The 22,023-nt window shown below is 38.9% G+C and overlaps 2 protein-coding genes across 2 annotated transcripts in view; one reads left to right on the top strand and one right to left on the bottom strand.

Moving 5' to 3' along the window:
- LOC108248063 (Na(+)/H(+) exchange regulatory cofactor NHE-RF4-like) overlaps positions 1–12,310 on the top strand; it is a 41,023-nt gene extending 28,713 nt beyond the window's left edge. Inside the window, exons 7-11 of the mRNA XM_017436541.3 lie at positions 3,784–3,920; positions 4,004–4,211; positions 6,673–6,869; positions 6,948–7,055; positions 9,678–12,310. Coding sequence (XP_017292030.1) covers positions 3,784–3,920; positions 4,004–4,211; positions 6,673–6,869; positions 6,948–7,055; positions 9,678–9,710 — 683 coding nt within the window. The 3' untranslated portion in view covers positions 9,711–12,310. The remainder of the gene's footprint in view (positions 1–3,783; positions 3,921–4,003; positions 4,212–6,672; positions 6,870–6,947; positions 7,056–9,677) is intronic.
- The window catches only part of nlk2 (nemo-like kinase, type 2), a 29,034-nt gene continuing 17,941 nt past the window's right edge, over positions 10,931–22,023 (bottom strand). The window contains exons 6-11 of the mRNA XM_037973921.1: positions 19,885–20,094; positions 18,388–18,489; positions 17,730–17,816; positions 16,989–17,187; positions 15,125–15,218; positions 10,931–14,081 (exon numbers count right to left, since the gene is read on the bottom strand). Of these exons, the coding sequence (XP_037829849.1) occupies positions 14,027–14,081; positions 15,125–15,218; positions 16,989–17,187; positions 17,730–17,816; positions 18,388–18,489; positions 19,885–20,094 (747 nt within the window). The 3' untranslated portion in view covers positions 10,931–14,026. The remainder of the gene's footprint in view (positions 14,082–15,124; positions 15,219–16,988; positions 17,188–17,729; positions 17,817–18,387; positions 18,490–19,884; positions 20,095–22,023) is intronic.

Raw genomic sequence — 22,023 nt, 5'->3', positions numbered from 1 at the left:
AGAAACATTACTGGCACCACCTAGCAAATAACCTGGATCAAAACTCGTACCCGAGACTCACCCAGCTCTCCTTCTCTTTCAGACTCCTCCGGATACCGCCCACTGTACATAGCTTGCACTTTGTAAATAAATTCACTTACCGTTATCTTCGTCTCCGTGTTTTGGTCTTGGTTCCGCTCTCTCTGGACAGAATCCCCTGAGTTATGACACCTCATCAATGTTTACAGGTTTAGAATGACTCAGAATAGCACATTTTGGATATGGTGTCAGTTGTAGGCCTGTGGAAAATACAACTCTTTCTATAAAAGTTACACACACAAATGCTGGAGCTCGAGCTCAGTAGCTTTCATCACATCATCAGGAAATGTTGATGAATGACATGAACACTCCACAATTCATAATCCATTTTCCCCAAAACTACAACTGAGACCAAGCTTTTCTCTCACTTTCTCTGTTACCTGAGAGCTGAAACACACAAGATAACATTGAGGGGTTGTTAATTAAAGCACCTCTTTTACTATCCAAACACACACACAGCCCCCATCACACCCTGTCGTGAATGTTTTTACAACAGGTCATCCCCTCAGGATCAGGATGCCCAACAAAGAAAGCGCTCTTTGAAAACTTTTGGGAAGGCTGTAAAACTCCTTGACTTATAAAACCAAACTCAGTAAAATAATTAGCTTCAAACAGGTTGTTTGTTATTGCTCAGGCATGGGGGTTGTTTTTTTGATGCCTGTTGAATCTTCATTGACACCACTCAATGGCATCTGCTTGCATTTGGTTGATAAGGGAGCTGATTTGAGAAGAGGGGTTCTTTGTTATCTCAAGCTGTTTTTTATAGTGGGGGAGACATCATGTAACTGCTTTTCTAGGTCTTCACAATTATATTTCACTAATTTTAAACTAAAAAGCATTTGTTTAACCTTAAATTGTTTAAGAACAATTTTGCTTATCTTATTCAAAGAAAAGTAAAAGCCTACAGGTTTGATCAAACTCATCATCATCTCTATTTGTTAGTTTTCTGAGTTCTATGCATCAAACCAGCTTTCAGTCTTTCTTATTCAGATATTTTTCTTAGCCTTTTTGCTTATTTTAAATTTTTTATTCATGTTACACTAGATCATAGCATATAAACCATGTAAACATTCTTACCACTGCTATTTCCTATTTTATATCTATTTTCTTATCTATTCTTTATTTATCTACTTATTATTAATTCAATTTAAATATTCCTTGCTTATTTATTTACTTATTTCTTCATTTATTTATTTATTTATGTCTTCATTTATTTTACCTATTCCTAACAGTTTTAATCCATTCAAACCAAATTTCATTAAGAACTGACCCCAAAGAGCCAGATTTACAACAAGCTCATTTACTCAACATTTTATCAGCCATTTTATTTCATACACGTGATCTCAGAGTTTGCGAATGGTGCAAAACCCGATTTTCAGATCTGACCAAGAAGCTTCTAGATTCCTCTAATGTTGGGATCCACTTGATCACTGGGGCTACAGCCAATCTGTCAATCGTTCTAATTCACATTCACTCAGGAACACCTTAAAACTAAAAAATCCCTTCTAAACTAGTCCAAACCCCAAAACACAGTAATGATCAGTCTGTCTGTGGAATTCTCCGAAAAACCCTTTGGTTCACTGATACACACAGATACAAATCGTGAAAGACATCAATTGCTGTGAAAAAAACACCCACACAATGCAGAAAATAAAAAATATATCCCTGTGTTCAAGAAAATCTCTTCCTCTCATCGCTTTCTTTGCAAACTTCATATACCAGCCGTGGTCCAGCGGAAAAGTTCTGATCTGGACCCCAAATGTCCATTAAAGGGGACAGGGCTGCAAAGTTCTCCTCTGCAGGATGATCAGTCACCAGATCTTTGTTCTCCACCGGTGATCACCCGTGGTATCCTGTTCGTGACGCCAAATTGTTGTGGAATTTTCTTTAACTAAGAGGACAACAAAGAGTTTTGTCTTAGGATAATTTGTTTAAGCTATATAGCTGAGAATCACTGAGCTGAGGTGAGTCAACAGAGTGAGTCTGAAGCATTACAGATGGCTCCCCCTTCTTATACCACCTGTAGGATGAGGAGGGGTCAGGGGGGAACAGAAGGGTCAGATAGTTGACCAAAAGGGGAGGTAAATAAAGAACACATCCTTTATAGGCTTGTAGGCATATCCTGGTAAATTTTCATACAGTCAGGAGGGATCAGGGGGAAACAAAAGGACCAGATAACACACACATCCTGGCACCCTATAAGGATAAGAATAAGGCATTCCTAACTAAACTAAACCATGGTGATCACATGCAGCAAGAATCACTGAAACAGTAATTTTCCCATTACGCCAGGAAGCTTTATCAATTCAAAGCCAGAGAGTGTGGCATTCCAGGTTTTGAACAGCAGCATGTTGCCTTAGTCCAACAGGGTTATCTCTAGCTGGTAATACCAATGTTTTAGGCAAAGATCTTACTTTGTGAGTGGCACTTGGAGTATGTACGGTGAATAACTCTCAGCTTCGACAACACCAGATTTGAACAAAATACCTGTAAAATTAACTGAATTTCAGCCATTGGTTTTCTAAGGTCAATTAGTAGTGGCAGTCATCTTGAATTGGGGTGACTCCAAAAGATAATTGGATGGAGATGTACATCCAAACATTAATTCCTGAAGGTTTCATTCAATTCAATTCAGTTTATTTATATAGCACCAAGTCACAACAAATATCATCTCAGGGTGCTGTACAAAAACATTCACATACATTATATAAAACTTATTATTAAAAGTTTTCTAAGGAAGCCAGCAGATTGTGCTGAATCCTCACTTTGTCGCAGTCTCCCATCCTGTGTAGCACATTGGCAAAAGTGGGAAGAAAAAATTCCCTTTTAACAGGAAGAAACCTACAGCAGAACCAGAACCAGGCACAGGATGAGCGGCCATCTTCTTCCATTGGCTGGAGTTTGAGAGGACAGGAAAGAGACACAGACAAACACAGAATGACTGATCCAGGTGTAGTTGATTACAAAACCCAAACTTAAAACAAAGAACCAAAGCCAAAAACAAACTCAAAAATATGTGAATTCATGACAGTTAATGGTAGAAATAATTACAAATACAAACATAGAGAGTAGAGTAAGTAAAGACGGCAGCAGAGTGAGGAAATGTGGTCAGTTCGTCATCCAGCAGTTTAAAACTCTGGGAGGATAACTAAGGGACAACCCAGGAAACCCAAGCTAACATAACTATAAGATTTATCAAAACAAAAAGTCTTAATCTTAGTCTTAAAAGTAGACAGGGTGTCAGCCTCATAAACAGAAACTAGAAGTTGGTTCCACAAGAGAGGAGCCTGAGAACTGAAAGCTCTGCCTCCTGTTCTACTTTTAGAAACTCTAGGAACCACAAGTAAACCTGGAGAAATATTATCTCTCCTTCTAACGCTCATCAGAACTCTGCCGTCAGCATTTTGGATCAACTGAGGACTTTTTAGAGTTTTAGCTATGGAGCAGTTTATTGCACCAAAATAAGAGCAAATTCAGGGTTTTGAAGTGATTCACTGTGCCCACTGATTCATCTACACCCAATCCCAAACCTCAACCCAAATGCTGTTTTATTCTACAGATTTTTTTTTTTTTTTTGGATAGAAAAATCCTTTGTTTGTGAACAACAGCTTCCCTTGTAAAGTATTTCTGATATAACAAGCTTGTAACTAAACACCAGTTACTAACAGTTTGATCCCTCTGATAAGAGTGTTTGTGTGTCACCAGGTCTTAAAGGTGGATTCTTGGTCAGCACAGTCAGTGGGGGTCCAGCAGAGACTGCTGGGGTCTGCACCGGAGACACACTGATCTGGATCAATGGAGTCTCCGTTTCAGCGCTCACACACAGTGCTCTCAGCAGAATAGTACGTTGATTTATCTGAGTATTCTGTAAAATAAGAAGTTTGTTTGGGTTAAACTTAGACTGAGCACTGGGTTTGGTTTTCAGGTAAAGAAGCGTGGGGACTCAGTCACAGTCATGGTTGTTGACAGTCACACCAAGTCTTCCTACATCAGGAGGAAGATCCCTATCCTTCCTGTTCTGGCAGAAAGCATCAGTCTGCCCCACAAGACCAAGACCTTGGATCTGGTAAAGAGACCTGATGGATATGGGTTCCTGCTGAGACAGGAGCGGGTAGTGGGTCTACAATATATTGGTGAGAAACACTCTGTTGGACACGACATCATTCATAACAGAAGCATAACACAGGTTTATAACACACAGGTTTTTTGTCATAATCTACAATATTACAAACTTTCCATAGTTATTCTAATAACAGGACATCATTGAATGAACCAGAGTCAGAATTAAATGAAATCCATCACTGAGCCTCTCTTAGACCTCTGATGTCCCAGCTGACCCATCAGAACCGCTCTCCTGTTTCCTGTGATTTGCTGCTTCTTAGTTACACTTACAAAGCTGATTGGTCAGCTGATGATCCATTGATCATCGTCACATTAGATTTGACTGTTTCTTTATTTTGAGTATTTTATTTCCAGCAGTTAAAATAAAATAAAATAAGTCTAAAAAATGCAGTGAAATAAAATAAGATCCATCCATCCATTGTCTTTTACATGCTTTATTTTCTGGGTCGTGGGGAGCTGGTGTCTACCTCCAGCAGTCACTGTGCGAGAAGCAGCACTGTGGACATATCTTCAGTCCATGACAGGGACATATAGAGCCAAACAACCATTCATGCTCTCACTCACACCTAGGGACAATTTAGAGTTCCCATTGAACCTCACATGCATGTTTTTGATCTGTGGGAGGAAACCAAAGTACCCAGAGAAAACCCGCAGAGGAGAACATGTTAACTCCAAAGAGAAAGACTGGGAGGCAAACCTGCAACATCTCCAACCACTGCCCATGAGAATTAGATAAATAAAATAAAACATTGCGGCAGTTCAAATATTTTTAATAAAGTATAATTGTGTTTTCTGCTCATTTCTTCAGACTTCTGGATGCAAAGATGTAACTAAATGCACGTTTGTTTTTTAATCATACAAAGTTTTACAAATTAATAACATTTTTCTTGCAGTTATAACTGGGCAAAGCCAACATCAACGTATTGTGGTCAAAATGTTTTAAACCCCTTTAGCTGCAGTACTGTGCAAAGGTTTTACTGTTTAAAATATTTTAGGCACCACAGTCATTTTTCCATCTCACGATGGAAAGTCATTCCATCTAATTACAAGTGTTTTGAGTTTGTTTTGAAAAAAATTCGACTAACAGATTTGTTTACCCATTAAAAAATAGAAAGAAAAAAAAACACACAAAAAGCATGAAAACATACAAAAGAAAAGATTTTATCAATGAAATAAATATACATTTATAGAAACAAAAATAAAATGTAGATATTATTACCACAAAATTGTAAAACAAATAAAAGTTAAAAAAAAACTGGAGTACATTTATTCAATACATAAATACTCAGTACAAATACAAAACAAATACTTAATATTTACACAATAATAAAACAAAAATCAAACCATTAAATAAAACCACATTGGAATAAAAGGTGTCAGAATCTCTTATGATTGGCAGCTTTGTGTGGTGCTGTGTTTCCTCTGATGTGAAGTCCTGTTTATACGACACTGCTTTAAATGAAACAGTGATTCGACCATTTGTGTACACGACAACAGTGTACAAATTCCCTGACACCAAAACTTTTTGAGCCCAGGTCTCAGAGTGGAAGCTTTTGAAAACACTTCCTGATGGAGAAATAATCAAAAACGTTTTAGAAAAAAATATGGAGGAAATACATTTAACACATTTCTGCAACTAATTTACCTACCTCGCTGTTTTTGCTGATATGTGTGTTTAGCGAAATTTCTTTGCTTTCTCATTTAGTTGCTTGGTGTTGGAATTGTGTTTTCTTTAGGTGGAAATGGTTGTTTCAGTCTTTGAGATGACCCTTTTCCCTTTAAGTGGATATGCCACATGTGTAGACTGATAAATGTGTAGGCTGTGTAGGGCAGAGTTTGTTGTTGGAAGTGCAGCTGCCCCTGGTACCAGGAAAGCTAGAGCAAATTATAAGAGCAAGTGGAGAATAAAAGATGAACCAGCAGAGGAACAGAATCTAAAAGTCAAAAATCCAGCAGAGTTCTCAACCAGGATCTGAGAGCTGCATCATTCCTCAGTTGTATGACAAGTTTTCAACTACAGTAATTGCTGTTTGAGAATCAACTTGTTATAGCTACAATTCTATTTTCTGTCAAACAGCTTTTCATTAATTCAACAGAAATGGGAACAAATTGTGTGTCTGTGACAGGCTGCTGGGATTGAACAGCCTAAGGATACAATTTAAATTTTACTCAGATGTCTGTTAGGTGTTGGTACCATTCAGATTCATCCCTTCATTTTAGGAGCTTTTGCTTACACCTGTATGAGACCAAAGATCAGAGTTAGAAACATTCCTCTGAAAATAACTGAAGTACAGAAACAGAGAAAAATCAGCCAGAGTTCAAAGAAAAACTCTGATTAACCTTCAAAAAAACAGAAGAACTATTAATCCAGACCACTTTAAAAGATTACAGTCTGGATCAATGGAAAGAAAATAGAAAGAAGTGAGGATTGGATCAAGATTTTTGCACATTAAACCTGTGTCTGTGATGTAGCTCATGTTCTGAGGGAGGTGGATGTAGGGAGTGCAGCAGAGGCAGCAGGTATGGAGGACGGAGACCTTCTGCTCGCTGTTAACGGAGAACAGGTGGAGTCCTTGGAGCACGAGGAAGTTGTGAAAAAGATTCGACTCAGTGGAGACAGAGTCATTCTCACCTCCATATCCATTTCAGGATGGAGATTTTACAGACAGGTACAGTAGTCTGAGTCCTCCTGAGTCCTTCTGGGTTTGTTTGCATCAGGACTTTATCTGTTTCCTGTTCTCCTGCAGGTGGGCATTCCTCCCCTCCTGTTCCATGAAGAGGGTTCTCCAGACCAGGACACAGAGGAGACCAGCTCAGACCTTCACAAGGACCACTCAGGAGCCTTCGTCACACAGGTCTGAACCCATTACAGGACTTCTGGTTCTGGTCCCATCTAGTTCCAGACCTGCATTAGTCTGATTGGACCTAAAGTTAAAGAGCTACTGACTTTATTCACCTAAAGTAAAAAGTTTCATATGTTTAGTAAATCTGAAATAAAGTTTGTAAAACAACAGTTAATGACAAAGTTTTAAGCAAAGATTTTGCACAATGTGAAGTGCTTAGATCAGGGCTGTCAAACTCCATTCCTCAGGGCTGCTCTCCTGCATGTTTTAGCTGTGTTCTCGCTTTAAAACACCCGGTTTAAATGGACGACTTGTTGCCGTGCTGCTGGAGAACTTGATGATTTCGTGAGGAGGTAATGAAACCATTTGAATCTGGTGTGTTGGGCAGAAAAACGTAAAACTCCCTGGACAATGGCTCTTGAGGCGTGGAGTTTAACATCCCTGAGTGTGAGCTGTAAATCAGTCTCAGCCACTACCACACAAAAATTTTGCTTAATATTTGTAAAAATGGATGGATGGATGAATACTCTAGTAGTTCCTTGTTATTGTGTTATAGCAGCTGTGACATCTTACATATGGCAACGAAATAAAAAAAAACAAATACCAAGCATGACATAAAAATACAAGCTGTAGTGATAGATAGCACTTTAGTTTATCTATATACAGTGTAGTATACTAATATTTACAAGATGAATGACTGAATAACTAAGTGAATGGAGGTTTCAGGTTGTTATTGTTTATTGAGAAGCCTAACGGTTGCTGGCAGGAATGACCTCCTGTCGTGTTCTGTCCTACGCCTCGGAGGGATCAGTGTGTAAAAACTTGCATAGCATGAAGAAGTGAGAGGTGTTGTTGAGGATGAATTTCAGTTTTAAGAGAATTCTCAACTCTGTCACCTGCTGAACTCCATCTAGTAGAGCCCTGTGTGTGGAGCTTGTCTTCCTAATGAGTTTATTTATCCAGTTCTTGAGGATGTTTCTTTGCTGCGTTGGCTCCTTGCCCCAAGCAAACCACACAAAGAGTAGACCACTGGCCACCACAGTCTGGTGAGCACAGTAGAGGTCTGCAGATTTCTTAAGAAGTATAAACAGCTTTGACCCCTCCTATACAGCATCTCCATGGAGACAATCTCCATATCATATCCATGAATAGTCACAGGGGCTGGTTTGGACATCCTCCTTCTAAAGTCCACAAACATCTCCTTGATCTTGGAGGTAATAAGCTGCAGATGGTTGTGGCTGCACCAGCCCATAAAGTCTTTGTTGGTGTTCTGTACTTCGCTTCATATCCTCCCTCCACACAACCAACGATGGTTGAATCATCAGAGAATTTCTGAAGGAAGCAGCTGTTGGAGATCTACTGGAGGTCAGATGTGTAGAGGGTGAACAGAAACAAGAAAAGGACTGTACCTTGTAGGGTCCCTGTACTGCTAAGGATCTTCCTTGAGACACAGTTCTGCAGGTGGAAATACTGTGGTCTGGACGACAAATATTCTAAGACCTAGAAGACTAGTCCTGGATCAAGTTTCATGGTACTCATCTTCTCTCCAAGCAGCGCAGGCTGGATGGTGTTGAAAGTGCTTGAGTAGAAGAACAGATTTAAACCATCAGCACATTTCTTGTCCTCGTCAATCAGAAGTCCTCCTTTCTGTTCCAGTCCGTTAATCTGTCTCATAATGTTTCAGCACATCATGCTGCAGCTGTTGCTCTGCCTTGTCTCAATAGGCCTGTTTCCCCTCCTTGATTCTTACTTTCAGTTTCTTCTATAATTTGACCCTGTTCCTATTACCATCCCTCAAGGGTTTCTTTTTCAGGCTCAGATCAGTCTTGAGGCTGCTGGACACCCAAGGCTTGTTGTTTGAGAAGCACTGAATTTCTCTAATGAGTGCACAGATGTTAATACAGAAGTTCATGTGATCTGTGACACAATCCATGAGACTTTCAATGTCTTCTCCATGGGACTCATGGAACATGTTCCAATCTGTTGTTTCAAAGTAACCATTCAGATCCTCATTTGACTCCTTGGACCAGAACTTTGCACTTCTGGTGGTGACTGGCATCATTTTTATAGTATGTAGGCACTTTCACAAAACAGTTCCATGAAATGGCCGCAAAGATCAGTCTGTCTTTGTGCTGCCTCTGACTGTTCATAAATCACCACTAGAGCCAGCCATGTCCCTCACAGCTAGTATCTCAGAACTAAAAGAGATGCAAAGCAGAACTCAGCTGGGTTGATGTGGAGCACTACGTATTATTTTCAAAATATGATGAATGAACTTAGTTTATTGATTCTCTTTGTGGTCTGCTGTCGCTGAGACTGGATCCTAAATCCATCCACACAAACCTCGGTCCAATCATACTTTCATTCAACACAAACAGAAATCCCATTTTTCATCAGACATGAAGACATGAAAGTTGTTTAAACTGGTCTTCCAATAAATCAAGACATAAACTAACTGTTTACACGTCCTTATCAGATGTCCTACCCTTCTCTCTGACCTGGGGGTTAAAGTTAGCTGCTATTTTTGCTTTATGGGGCGCTGAATCAGAATACTATTTAACTGAAGCTGCATCTGTTTTAGTTTTTCAGCTCTCAGAAAGAACGTGTTCTGTTTGTTTGTCTTGTATTTTTCAGCTCTCAGAAAGAACATGTTCTGTTTGTTTGTGACCACCAACCATCAGCAGCTGCAGGAGGAGCTGCAATCAGTTTGGTCAAATTGCCTCCTGCACAGGGTCCTTAACATCTGGAATGAGATCACGTGACCTGCCTTTTAAATGTTATAGTCAACGACCCCTTTTTTTTTTTTTTTTTTACAGTGATCATTCTCTATTTAAGCTGTAATACTGTTTGGGACTCATCTGATCTTTACATTTCAACGAAGATTTATTATATTGAGATTTTACATCATTTATGTGCGATACTACAAAACAAGTTAAAAATAATTTTGTTTTTTTCTTAGATAACTGTTGAGGTAAATAATTGATATTTCCTGAGACATGTGATGGCAGAACATTCCCATGGAGTTTATACTTTTGTGTATTTGTTTAAATATGTGAATGTGGCTCCTTCAGGTATCTGGAAATTGTATCCAAGCAAGTTGTGGAGGTTGACAGTTCTTCTCCCGATATCTTGACTGATTTCTTTTGATTTCCTGCTAATGTCACACAAAGAATCAGTGTGTTTGAGGTGTGCCTCAAATGAACTAAAATGTTGTCAACTAACCTAAAAAAAGCTACTAAAGTCATAAAATCATCATCATCTGGGCTTTCCCAAAGTCTTTAAAGGCATAATGATCCTTGTGCATGTAAATTTGTGACTTTGAAGACAAAGAGGCATTTAACAAGTTAAAATTATTTTGGCAATTCTAACTCAGCTAAAACAAGGTTTCATCTGATTTAATGTCAGTGTGTCTTTTTATATGGTGTATGCAAACATCTGGTTTCAGAAAGTTTCTACTTTAATATAAACATGCCAGACATGAATCCTCACCTGTGGAACAACCAGCCTGTGATTTCCTGCAGTCCTGTTTAAAGTTCACACTAATAGTGACGACTGGCGACTGAAACTACCAGGTCTTTTATCATCGTGCAAACACTAAAATGCTGATGTAGAAAACAGCTGCTCCAACTTTTTATTCTTGTTGGTCTTTATTAGAAAATCGCTGCATGAATGATTCCACCCTGGAACAACATTTGACTGAATGTATTTGTACAATGTGACAGACAATATTAAATGAAACAGAAAAGGGGTTATTTGTACCAGGTTTCTTAAGGAGAACACCTTCAGTGACTGTAAATGCTTTTATTTGATGAGTTTCATGCTTACTTTTTTTCCTCTAAAGGTCATGTGTAGCTGTAACAAAATGCTCCTTTCGGAAGACATTTGAATCAAAATGTGGTCATTTATTTGTCCCTGAATAATGCTGTGTGAAACAGAGAAACTCTGAATGAATTAGAGAGTGAGAAATACAGACAGCAGATTATTACTAAAATGAATACAAAGTGGGTCAAATAAAAACAAAAGGTTTACATCTGAACTCTGCTTCTTTTCAATGGCAACTAACAAACAGCTCTGTAGTCTACATACATACATCATAAATAATGATAAAACAAATGTCACAAATTAATTTATACTGACCCGATAAATTATTACACCGAGCAACAAAAAGAAAATAAGCAGAAAACAGTAGTTAGAGACTTTTTTCTGTCAAATCAAATCCTTCATATTTTCATTATGAGCTCTGAATTAAACCATTGTGGTGAAAACATTGTTATCTTTTACACACTGTCACACACACACACACACACACGCAGAGGATTTAATCCTGTCCAATAATAAAACAGGAACCAGGAATCCTTCCCACCTCTCAGGGGTTTAATCAGACCAACATGTTAAGGTGAATGTTTTCGGTGTGTAAATGATGGGCAGCAGGTCCTTTAATATCAGTAGAAAAACTTGAGTAAATTTATTTCCCATGAATTTTCAGATGATGGAGGGTAAACTTCACCAGCTCACTCAGATTAAGAGGTAGAGACCAAAACAGTGAATCTTTTATCTACATATTCACACAGTGTGGCTGTGAGGAAATACTCTGCTGTACACACATTACAGTTAATATGACTGCAGGATTTATTCTCTACACACCCAAGCTACAGGGTTAAAATCAAATCAAAATATGTACATTTGTAAGCAAATGCCTCTAAAATGTGGAGGCTAATCTATACAGTAGCTTGGTGTTTTCTGTTAGAATACAGTCAGCTTTTCTATTTAACATATTTACAGGATCAGAAATGAAAACATGCAACGTGAGAGCAGAACCAGAAACATGACAACTCATCTACTTCAGACCACTTTTATCTGGAGACACAGGACTGATGGGGAGCAGGGACACACATCTGGTACCGGATCAGGAAACCCCGCTCTCATCGGACCAACTAACCTGAACTGATCAGGATTAACCTGGACCAATTAGACCGAGTAACCTAAACCAACCAGAGTAACCGGGATCAATCAAGCCGGATTGAGTACCCTGGACCGATCAGATTAGACCGGATGGATTGGACCAATTAATCTGGATAATCAAACTAATTAGTCTGGACCGAACAGACCAATGAACCTGGACTGATTGGACCAAGTAACCCAGACCAATTAACTCATCAAACTGAGCTCTAACTTTGTCTCTCTAATGCTGCTTGTTTCACTTCAATAATCAGCTGCTTGAATGCAGCCAGACCTTATTTTATAATTCAGTCGGAAGAACAAATAAATCCTATTATCAAAAAATTATTTTCCTGTTTTAAATTCTTCTTTAGCTTGATTTTATTTCTTTAAAACATTCTACATTGAACCTTTGGAGTTTGAAGAAGCAGCAGAAAGGAGGAAGTCAGGTTGACCGTACTCCCCTTCTGTAGCCCTTTTACGACTTCTTCACTGTCTGAATGAGATCATCATCAAATGACAGATTTATCCTAACGTGTGGGTTTTCCCTCAAGTCGTCCGGTTTCCTCCCAGAGTTCACGCACACATGCAGGTTAGTGTGTTTTTATACGAGCAAAGTATCTGTGAACTAACTGAACAGTTTTATCTGTGTTGGTGTCAAATATTCAGCTCAGGTTAGGAGAAACAACAAAACACCGGAGCAGAAAGCCAGACAGTGAAGAAGAGAGGAGTACAGCTCAGATCTTCTCTTCAGCTACCACCTCCTGAACTTGTTTCCTACTGAGGTCAAAGTTCAATCGTCTTCATGTTTTGGAGGATTAAACATTATTAGTTAAAGTGGAGCACATATTCCTTCATTACAATTTTAGAGCCTCATGTATAAAGATTAACGTTCAAACTGCGGACAGACATTTAATGTCAAATATTATACCACTAAGACCATTTCTGTGTGCTGATCTTATTTATTTTGTAAAGTTTAAATTCAGGTTTAAACTAATCGGGTTTAAAACCAGAACATTCTGCTTTTAATCTCAGATCAGAAAGGATGAACTTTAACCCCAACACCCCCAGAGTTCAAGAATAAAACTGATCAGATTTGTTCAACACTGGGAAAAATAATTCAAAGTAACAAAATGTTTCAAAGATAAAAACATAAAATCTAAATCATGTGACTGTGTTTTAATAATGTTTACATCTGGACACAATAAATAAAAAAACAAGGCTTCAGTAGTCATGCACATTATATATGACAAATATATTCTAACTTCTGTTTGAGACTAAATTCAACCAATCAGGAAGCAAATCACTCTTCCATTTCTGCGTCGGTCTGTAATGGATCACCACGAGGTCCAAACTAAAGACGTTTTATGTTCTGCTTTGGTTCTTTGGATGCTTGCGTGTTGGTGAACCCTGGAGTCTGAGCTCAGGGGTGGAGGGAGGTTTAAAAGAAAAAAGGGTCAGAAAACAGCTCTGACCCGACTCCACCTTCCTGGTGCCATGATGTGGAACTTGAGCCCTGAGCTCAGAACCAGCAGGAGGACAGTCATGATTCAGTGTCACAAACTCTGCCGTCTGCTCGTCTCCCAGACTGAACAGGATCGGCTATAAAAGCTGTAAAACCTGCACACAGCACCTGCTTAGGGATCATTTATACATGAGGCTCCAAATCTTTGGTAAATCAAAACAAACACAAGGACAAGGGGAGGCTTTAAAAATATAAATCTAAAATCTTGGTTTTATAAAGTATCTTGATTCCCCTCCAAACACGGCTCTAATAAAATAACGTTGAGTGGACTGAATAATCTGATTTTAAATGCACATCTGTTTACAGATTATGTTTTTCATCACTTCAAGCAGAAAACGTCACACTTCAATCCCTCCATAAGTTCTCAGCCAGTTTGTGTAAAGTGAAACACAGCAGACCTGTGAGCCCTGCTCTCCAGTTAAATGCTACATGGATGATGATGATGATGATGATGATGATGACGATGATGATTCTTCCAGTGAAGCAGCTTGGTTGGAAAACGGATGATGCTTGGCAGCAGCTATTCCCAAACCAAAGGAGACGGAGGCATTTCAGAGGGTTGAGCCACAGTGGAGCTGTTAAATATAAAACACATTTTAACCTGTATATCAGATAAAAACAGTCTCTTTATGCCATAATGTCAGAAACACACATCCAACATGTTGCCTACTGGTCCCCTCCCACATGAAGCTGCTGTCTGACAGGAGGTGTTCATTTCCAAACAATCCCACTGATATCGGAGCAGAGTTACTTCATGAAACCAGAAGTCAGGAGAGGATTTCCCACCTGGATGTGCTCCCATCCCAAGATATTCTTTTTGTTTGAACTTTATCTCTTTTTTAATCAGATTCATATATTTATCCAGTAACAATCTCCAGCTGCATGTATCTGTCACATGTGCTCCCATCAGAATAAAGTAATCACGCAGAAATATAATCAGCATTTATTTTACTCTTTTTATTTCCTACAAGCCCACAAACACAGCAGTTTGAATCTAAAACACTTTGTCAACAATAAAACATCAACCCACCTTTACAGTAATATAATTCCTGGCTCCACTTTTCTGATTCTGTGGTCCAAATGCAGAAATTCCTTCTGTGTTTAAGTCTTAAAGAAATGCTGTCTGTATCATTTTAATCGTACTAATTGAATAGTCCTGAAAGACTAAGTGGTGTTCACTGATGTTTAGTGGTTTTTATATAAAATCATACAGACATAAAACAACTTTCTGTCCAGAGAAAATGTGGATTTCTTTATAAGCTCATAAATCAAACTGTGTTAAAATCAAACCTGTCGCCAACAAACATCATTTTTATTTGTTTTATTTAAGCAAGTTCTGTAATCAAAATGATTAACTACTAAACCAATTTATTGTTCTGAGAACCTTAATTTACAGAAACATTTTCCTGAAAACAAAAGTTTTTCAGATTTGCATTTTGACTAAAGTTTCTTTAGAGGAATGTGGCCCATTTCAATTTACATCATTATTTAACCTTTAAAATTCATGCTGAAAATTAGAAATGTCCTTAATTTTCCCAAACAACCAGCCTGACTTTGGTCAGTAAGGCACACCCATTTTTTAAATCTAAACAAAGTAAAAGAAGAAGCAGTTTCTGACCTGATGAAGCTTTTAAAAGCAGCTGATTGAGGGTTAATGCAGAGTGGTACACGACTCCCCTTCTGTTGTTCCAAAATGAACTGATGGATGATCTCTGTGAAGAAACACCAAACTTTGGAGTCAGAATGATGCTTGCCCAGAGCTCAGGTATCTGCTTCTCTAATATGGCCCTTATCCACAAATAAAGTCACCAAAGTTACCAGCTGCCTTCCTCTAAAGAAAGAAAAGACAATTATCTAATGTTTTAAATCTAGTCTGGTTTCTTCACACTAATTCAACCCGTCTGTTTCACTGGTTTGTATTATTTGGTCAATAAATTTTAAAATGTATAAACTTTTTGCTGCCATAATTTCTAATAAACTCCTGTTTTTTAAGTGAGACTTGGACAGAAAGAGAAGCTTAACAGTTTCTTTACTTTCTCAGCACATGAACACAATAAACAAACAGGACTGTAATGGCGTAGCTCAGATCATGTCATCTGTAGAACCTCATGTTTTATACTAAAACAATAGGCAAGTACATCTGAGAGAAAAGACACGGCCCATCATTCTTAGATATTTGTCACATTTTATAATCAGAAATATAAATACAAGGCTCTCAACAACCAAGCTCCGTCTTATATTAAAGATCTTATTGATCCATGTTTTCCTAACAGAGCACTTTACTCTCAGACTGCAGGTTTACTTGTGGTTCCTAGAGTTTCTAAAAGTAGAACTGGAGGCAGAGCTGTCAGTTCTCAGGCTCCTCTCTTGTAGAACCAACTTCCAGTTGCTGTCCTCCAGCAGTCTAAGCCTACAGCAGCACAACTAAGGGATAGCTCAGGAAACCCAAACCAACCCTAACTATAGGATTTATCAAAACGGAAAGATTTAAGCCTAGTCTTAAAGGTAGACAGGCTCATTCAACCAGTTGCATATTTTTTCCCTAATAATTGTATTGTTCAAATCCAGTTACAGTCATTTAATTCATCAGTACATTTTTACATCAGAACAAATTAATATGCTAATATGCTTAATATTAATTTGCACAATATGGGACAAAGTTAGAGTTAAATAAACCTTTGAAAGTAAAAGTTTACTAGCGTAATAAAGTCCAGCTTTTTGTAGTTTCAACTGGACAGATGATGCTGGCACACAGATCATAATTTGGTCATAATGTTATGACTGACTGATGTATGGTTTTAAAACTGACACTGCTGCGTGTTCACGTAAACTATTGGTTTGATTAACAGATCAAATCTGACTCACACGTCTGATCAGGTTTATAATGAGTGGTTTTATAATTTCAGATACACTCAGATGTGTTTTTCTTTTACAACTTCATTTCAAAAACAGAGAGTGTGCTGGTCAGTGACATTCATATGTAAAGATTTCAAACAAAAGTGGAACCAGTTCCAAACCAGGGGCTGGTGCAAGAGCTACTTCTAACTGGTTCTAATAAAAAATATATTTAAACTAAGTCCCAATCTTAAAGCAGGAAGCTTCAAAACACCACCTCCAGCTCCTGATGAAAGCAGTTTTTTCCCCTGGTCCAGCAAATACCTGGTCCTGAGTAGTACTAGACCAGGGGTGTCCAATCCTGGTCCTGGAGGGCCACCATCCTGCATGTTTTCCTTGTTTCCCTGCTCCAACACACCTGATTCAGTGGTTAAATTCCCTCTTCATGTTCTGCAGAAGCCTGTCAATCACCCATTGATTCAAATCAGGTGTGTTGGAGCAGAGAAACAAGTAAAACATGCAGGATGGTGGCCCTCGAGGACCAGGATTGGAGACCCCTGTACTAGACGGTGCTTGGAAACAGAAAGAGATGCTGCTAAGCTAGCTCTAGTCCTGGTTTAGCACTGATTAAGGAAAGTAAACCTGACCTTTGACCTGTCTGACGGAGCTCAGGTTCTTCTCAAAGCCATCATCAAACTTGGGATTAGTGACAGGCTCGAAGTCGCTGGTGTAAACCCGACCAGAAGAGGTGGTGTAGCAGCATTTACACATGCACGTGTGGTAGCGCAGTCGACCCTCATCTAGGTACGGGTGAGCCAGGGCATCTTTGGCTGAAATCCTCTTAGACTGGAGACCAAAGGCTTTAGTTAGATAGGTTTAAATCAAACAGACTTATCTGACTGTTGTTTATTTTACTGGCAATGGGGTTAGCGTGAGAACAGTTGGTGATAAAACTAAAGCTGTGAGTTACAGATAAACAATCACTGAGTCTTAATGTAGACATGAGGGGTTAAATCATTGCGATTTTTACTGCTCCATTCTTGCATTAATGAAACAAACATCACAAAAAGTTTAGCTGCTGCTTGAACACAATTTGCTTCAAAACAGAAGAAAGGTGAGCACATGTGAGTTCTTCAATAACGACAAAAATCTAATTTACGCTTTACACAGTGCTCCAATTCTGCAGCTGGATTATACAATCAGCTGATAAAGAAAGTGTTCAGGCACTTTGGAGTGGTGAAGTTTTGTCAGGCAGAAATATATAATGACAAATCCGATGTTTAAGTGTCACTTCTTCCAAAACCACTGAATCCTGCTTCGGAACATTTAAAACCCTGCTGCGTTAGCAAAAATATTAATACACAACTATATAGAGGAGGATGACTCACCGGATCAAACACCAGCATTCTGCACAAGAGGTGGACTGCTTCATGGGTTGCTTGGCTGGACAGTGTGTACAGAACAGGAAGGGATGGCTGGCAGATGAAAGCATGGAGAGGGGTAGAGAAGCCAAAATAAATCATCTGTGTTTAACTCTTACATAGGCAACAAAAAGGAGATCTAATGAAACGTGGCACAGCGGAGTGGTGGTTAGAGCCGTCGCTTCACAGCAAGAAGGTCACATGTTCAAACCTCAGCTGGGGTCTTTCTGTGTTGAGTTCACATGTTCCTTCCGTCCACGAGTGTGTTTTTACTCTGGTTTACTCTTACAGTCCAAAACATGTGCACGTTAGATTAACTGGAGTGTTGGATTAACCCCAGGTGTAAGTGTGAGTGGTTGTTTGTCTCATGTGTTTCTGTGTGTCCCTGAGACGGACTGGTGACCTGTCCAGAATGTACCCTACTACTCAGAGATCGACACCAGCTCTCTGTGACCCTGAACAGGAACAAGCACGTAAAGAAAATGGATGGATGGATCCAGCTGATCTGATGATGTGGTCTCTTCTTCCAGGTTTCAGGAGGTTAAACAACACCTTGGAGGGGAGCAGAACTGTGCAGAATGTGAGGTTGCCTGTTGTGTTGTGATGTACTTATTTGTCAGGTTACCTGTTTATGGGGTCCTCTGAGAATATGGGCACGAGCTCCTTCACATGCTGTCCTCATGGCCTCCATAGAAGGTGTTCCCAACAGGTCAGTAATTAGATCCAGCTGCACCAGCACACACACACACACACACAACACTTACATTTGTTTCTATATGGCACAACATACACATGGGGTTTGTCTTTAAGAACAGGTGTGTGTGTGTGTGTGTGTGTGTGTGTGTGTGTGCAGTTGTTCTTTAAAGCCGGTCACTCACTTGGCTGGGATAGTTTGCAACAAATTACAAAAGACATATTCAGTGGAGTCTCCAACATATCAGAAAACCTTCATGGGGGTTCTCAATTTCCTTGTATAAGTCACAGAGGCTTGTGGTCTTGTTGCTTGACTTTGAACATGTTTAAAATATTCCAAGACAAAATATCCCTCAAAATAGTTTCAGAGCTGTCGCTGACATTTTAATCCCTTCTCAGTTTGGTTTTTGTAATTCTAGAGGACCACAGGGATCTGTCCTCTGGCACGAGACATGTCCAGGTCTATAAACCTGATGATGATAGGGGTGGGTGATAGGGCAAAAATACCATATCACAATCACAATTTTCTTATAATTTTATAGAGATGTTTAATTATTCATTCTTTTATTATTTTGCAAGTTCCAAAGACGTGTAAATAAACTCTTTTTATGTAAAACTATAGCCCTATAAAGGAAAATAGAGGTACATTTAAACAATTAAAATCAGTGGCAGTGTTAAACCAATATGGCATCAACTTTTTTTATTTCTGTTTTTATTTATGATGATAGTATTGAGAATAAATGCAAATTTTGTCAGGCTGTTTTATTTATTTTAATAGTCTATTTACAATTCTAAAGAAATTGTATCTATATTACATGTCTGCTGTTCTGCTCTTTGTAAAGTAACACAGAGCCTGACAAGCTGAGGTTAGTTAATTAAATAACTGGTTATTAGCCTCTACAGCCGGGCGGGGTGCAATAATTGTCATGTCTTGTCTTTTGGAGAAAAGCCAAACCAGTTCTAAGGTTTTTGTTTTTGTTTGTTTGTTGTCCTTTTGGTATGAACTGTCCTGTTTTGCTCTCAGTTTCAGTTTCCTGCTCCAGACTGAATAAGAAATACTCTGTGCTGACTGTAGTTTGTTATGATTGGTTGATTGCTGCTTCTCGATGACAGGCACTAAGTGGATTAGCAATTAGTTTGATTTGGATGGGGGAAAAAAGCTTATTTGTCACCAAAAGCACAGACCAACAATAAATAAAATGTGTCTATTAAACCACTTTGTCTCATATCATCAGTTGGTATGCACAGGGTGCCTCATTGCTATGATAGAAGACCTACAAAGTTCATAACAGAGAGAAAATACTTGGATCTAGACACTTTAATCTGACTTTGATGGCTCAGAAATCTGGAAAAAGCAATGAAACACAAAATTTTAAATACGTTGAGCCATAACATGAATTCTCAGACTGCTGCACAGAATAGAAGCTACCTGCTGGATGGGACTCTGAGCCTGGAAGAGGATCCGTCGACCCAGCAGCTCTGCAAAGATGCAGCCCACAGACCAAATGTCAATGGAGTTGGAGTAGTGGCGGCTCCCCATCAGGATCTCTGGTGCTCTGTAGTATTGCGTCACCACCTCCTGAGTCATGTGCCGGGACTCATCAGACTCCTCCACTCGGGCCAGGCCAAAGTCACAGATCTGCAACGTAGTCGTTTGTCATATGAATGAAGTCCAGAAAACCCAGACAGGAAATTTTCTCAACTCACAAATTTGCCCACCCAGCATGTGAGCCACCCCACTGTGCGCTCTCCACCTCCTTGCTTAAATAATTTGCCTCATGCACATAAATCTGTGCAATGACAGTGTTATGGCACATTTTCCTAACATTTTGAAGCGCAGGCAGAAACAGCTGTCTATGGACAGATTACTTGTTAAACACAAGCCTGGAGACAGTGACATCATGGCTGCCAGTCCTTCAAAAAGTGACAGAGGTGGGAGTTGAAATGAATAAATTTAATGTTCTTTAATGTTCTTTTTCTCATACAAATTTTAAAGCTACAAATGGCCTGCTTCAACAAATTAAATTTGTTTTTAGAGGGTTGACTGTATTTACATCTGCACTATCACTGCAAAAATAAACGCAGCAGCACTGAAGCTCCTCAGATGACACATCTTTAAATAAGAAAAAAAGGTTCAGCCATCTTTGAATTGCAGCAATCAGAAACAATTCGGCAGCACCAACAGACTGTAAAACATTAAATCACAGTTTTACATAAAGGACACGTGAAAAATAACAATGCAATAGGGCATGTGATCGGCTCTGGGAAGTTTTTGGCTTGACCGGCCAGTGAAAATTCAAGACTTTTATCCAATTAGCGGATCATAGGTGATGCTGACAGCAGTCTGTCTCCGTGTGGAAGTTCATACTGAGTGAAGAAGACCTGAGGTTAGCTGTGTGTACCATCTGAAAGATGTTTCAAAATAAACTCAGAAGCAGCAGACAGTGGACAGCTGAGTAAAAGAACGGTTTTCTAAGTTGGAAAACTCTGACAAAGAAAAGCTGTATTAGAGAGTGCTGTTACTTAGCTATGCTAACCACGCTAATGATGCTAACAAAGGATGTTAGTCACACAGGGTGTGACGTCGCCTCTGCGCTTCATATGTTAATACTGACCGCTCAAAGAAGGAAGGGTAATAGTGTAACTGCAGTAAAAGAAAAGGAACAGATAACCTAATAATCTAACAGGTCTAATAGCAATAATTTGTTATCTCAAATATCTGAACACAGTGGTGACTAGAGATCTTGTAGGAAAAAAGAAGAAATTTAGGTGGGCTAATGTCGAAACGTGCACAAAAGTTTAAAATGTTAAAGCGATATAACCTGTTTTATATACTATATTTATTTTTTCTGTTGGGTTTTAGTTGTACAAACTTCTGTTTCATAATGTGGAGTATATTATTAGTAGATTTCCAGTGACATAGAGAGAGCTCATTAACATCATGCTGCCTTTTGAGAAAATGGTTTTACTGTAAATATTTCTTTGTACTTGATTTTAACTTTCCTAAACACCACCGCCTACTTTACAGGTACAAACGTAATGTTATGCATATAACTACTGTTCCTCATCACTGTCATTCTTCAGTTCAATAGCCGCTCTTTACCGAGCCAACCCAAACCCACACGTAAAGCAGCGTCATGTCGCAAAACGGAGGTTCTTTGCAAAATAGTTATATTTTCTTCTTATTTATCACTTATATTAACTGAATGTATGCAAAGTGACAACACTAATACATTCGTCGTAGCCTACGCTATGAAATATTTACATGAATCATTGATACAATTATGATAGAATTGATAGAGACGATAGAAGAAAATATATCACGATAGACACTTTTCTATCGTCCCCACGATATGTATCGTTATATCACCCAGCACTAGTCTGAAGGTATAACCTTAGGGAGATACGCTGCGTTTGGTCGCAGAATGACCTTGGAGCCATCAGGTGAAAACTGAATGCAGGAGGGGTTCACTGACAAAGCATGGAGGTCTCCAACCCGCTTTGCAGTTGTCAGAGCAAGAAGCAGAGCAACCTTATATGAAAGAAACTTCATATCCACTGACTCCAA

The sequence above is a fragment of the Kryptolebias marmoratus genome, linkage group LG2 (genome assembly GCF_001649575.2).
Source record: "Kryptolebias marmoratus isolate JLee-2015 linkage group LG2, ASM164957v2, whole genome shotgun sequence".
NCBI classification, from domain to species: Eukaryota; Metazoa; Chordata; class Actinopteri; order Cyprinodontiformes; family Rivulidae; genus Kryptolebias; species Kryptolebias marmoratus.
The sequence above is the reverse complement of the archived record's forward strand: the minus strand, read 5'-3'. Positions and strand labels throughout refer to the sequence as shown.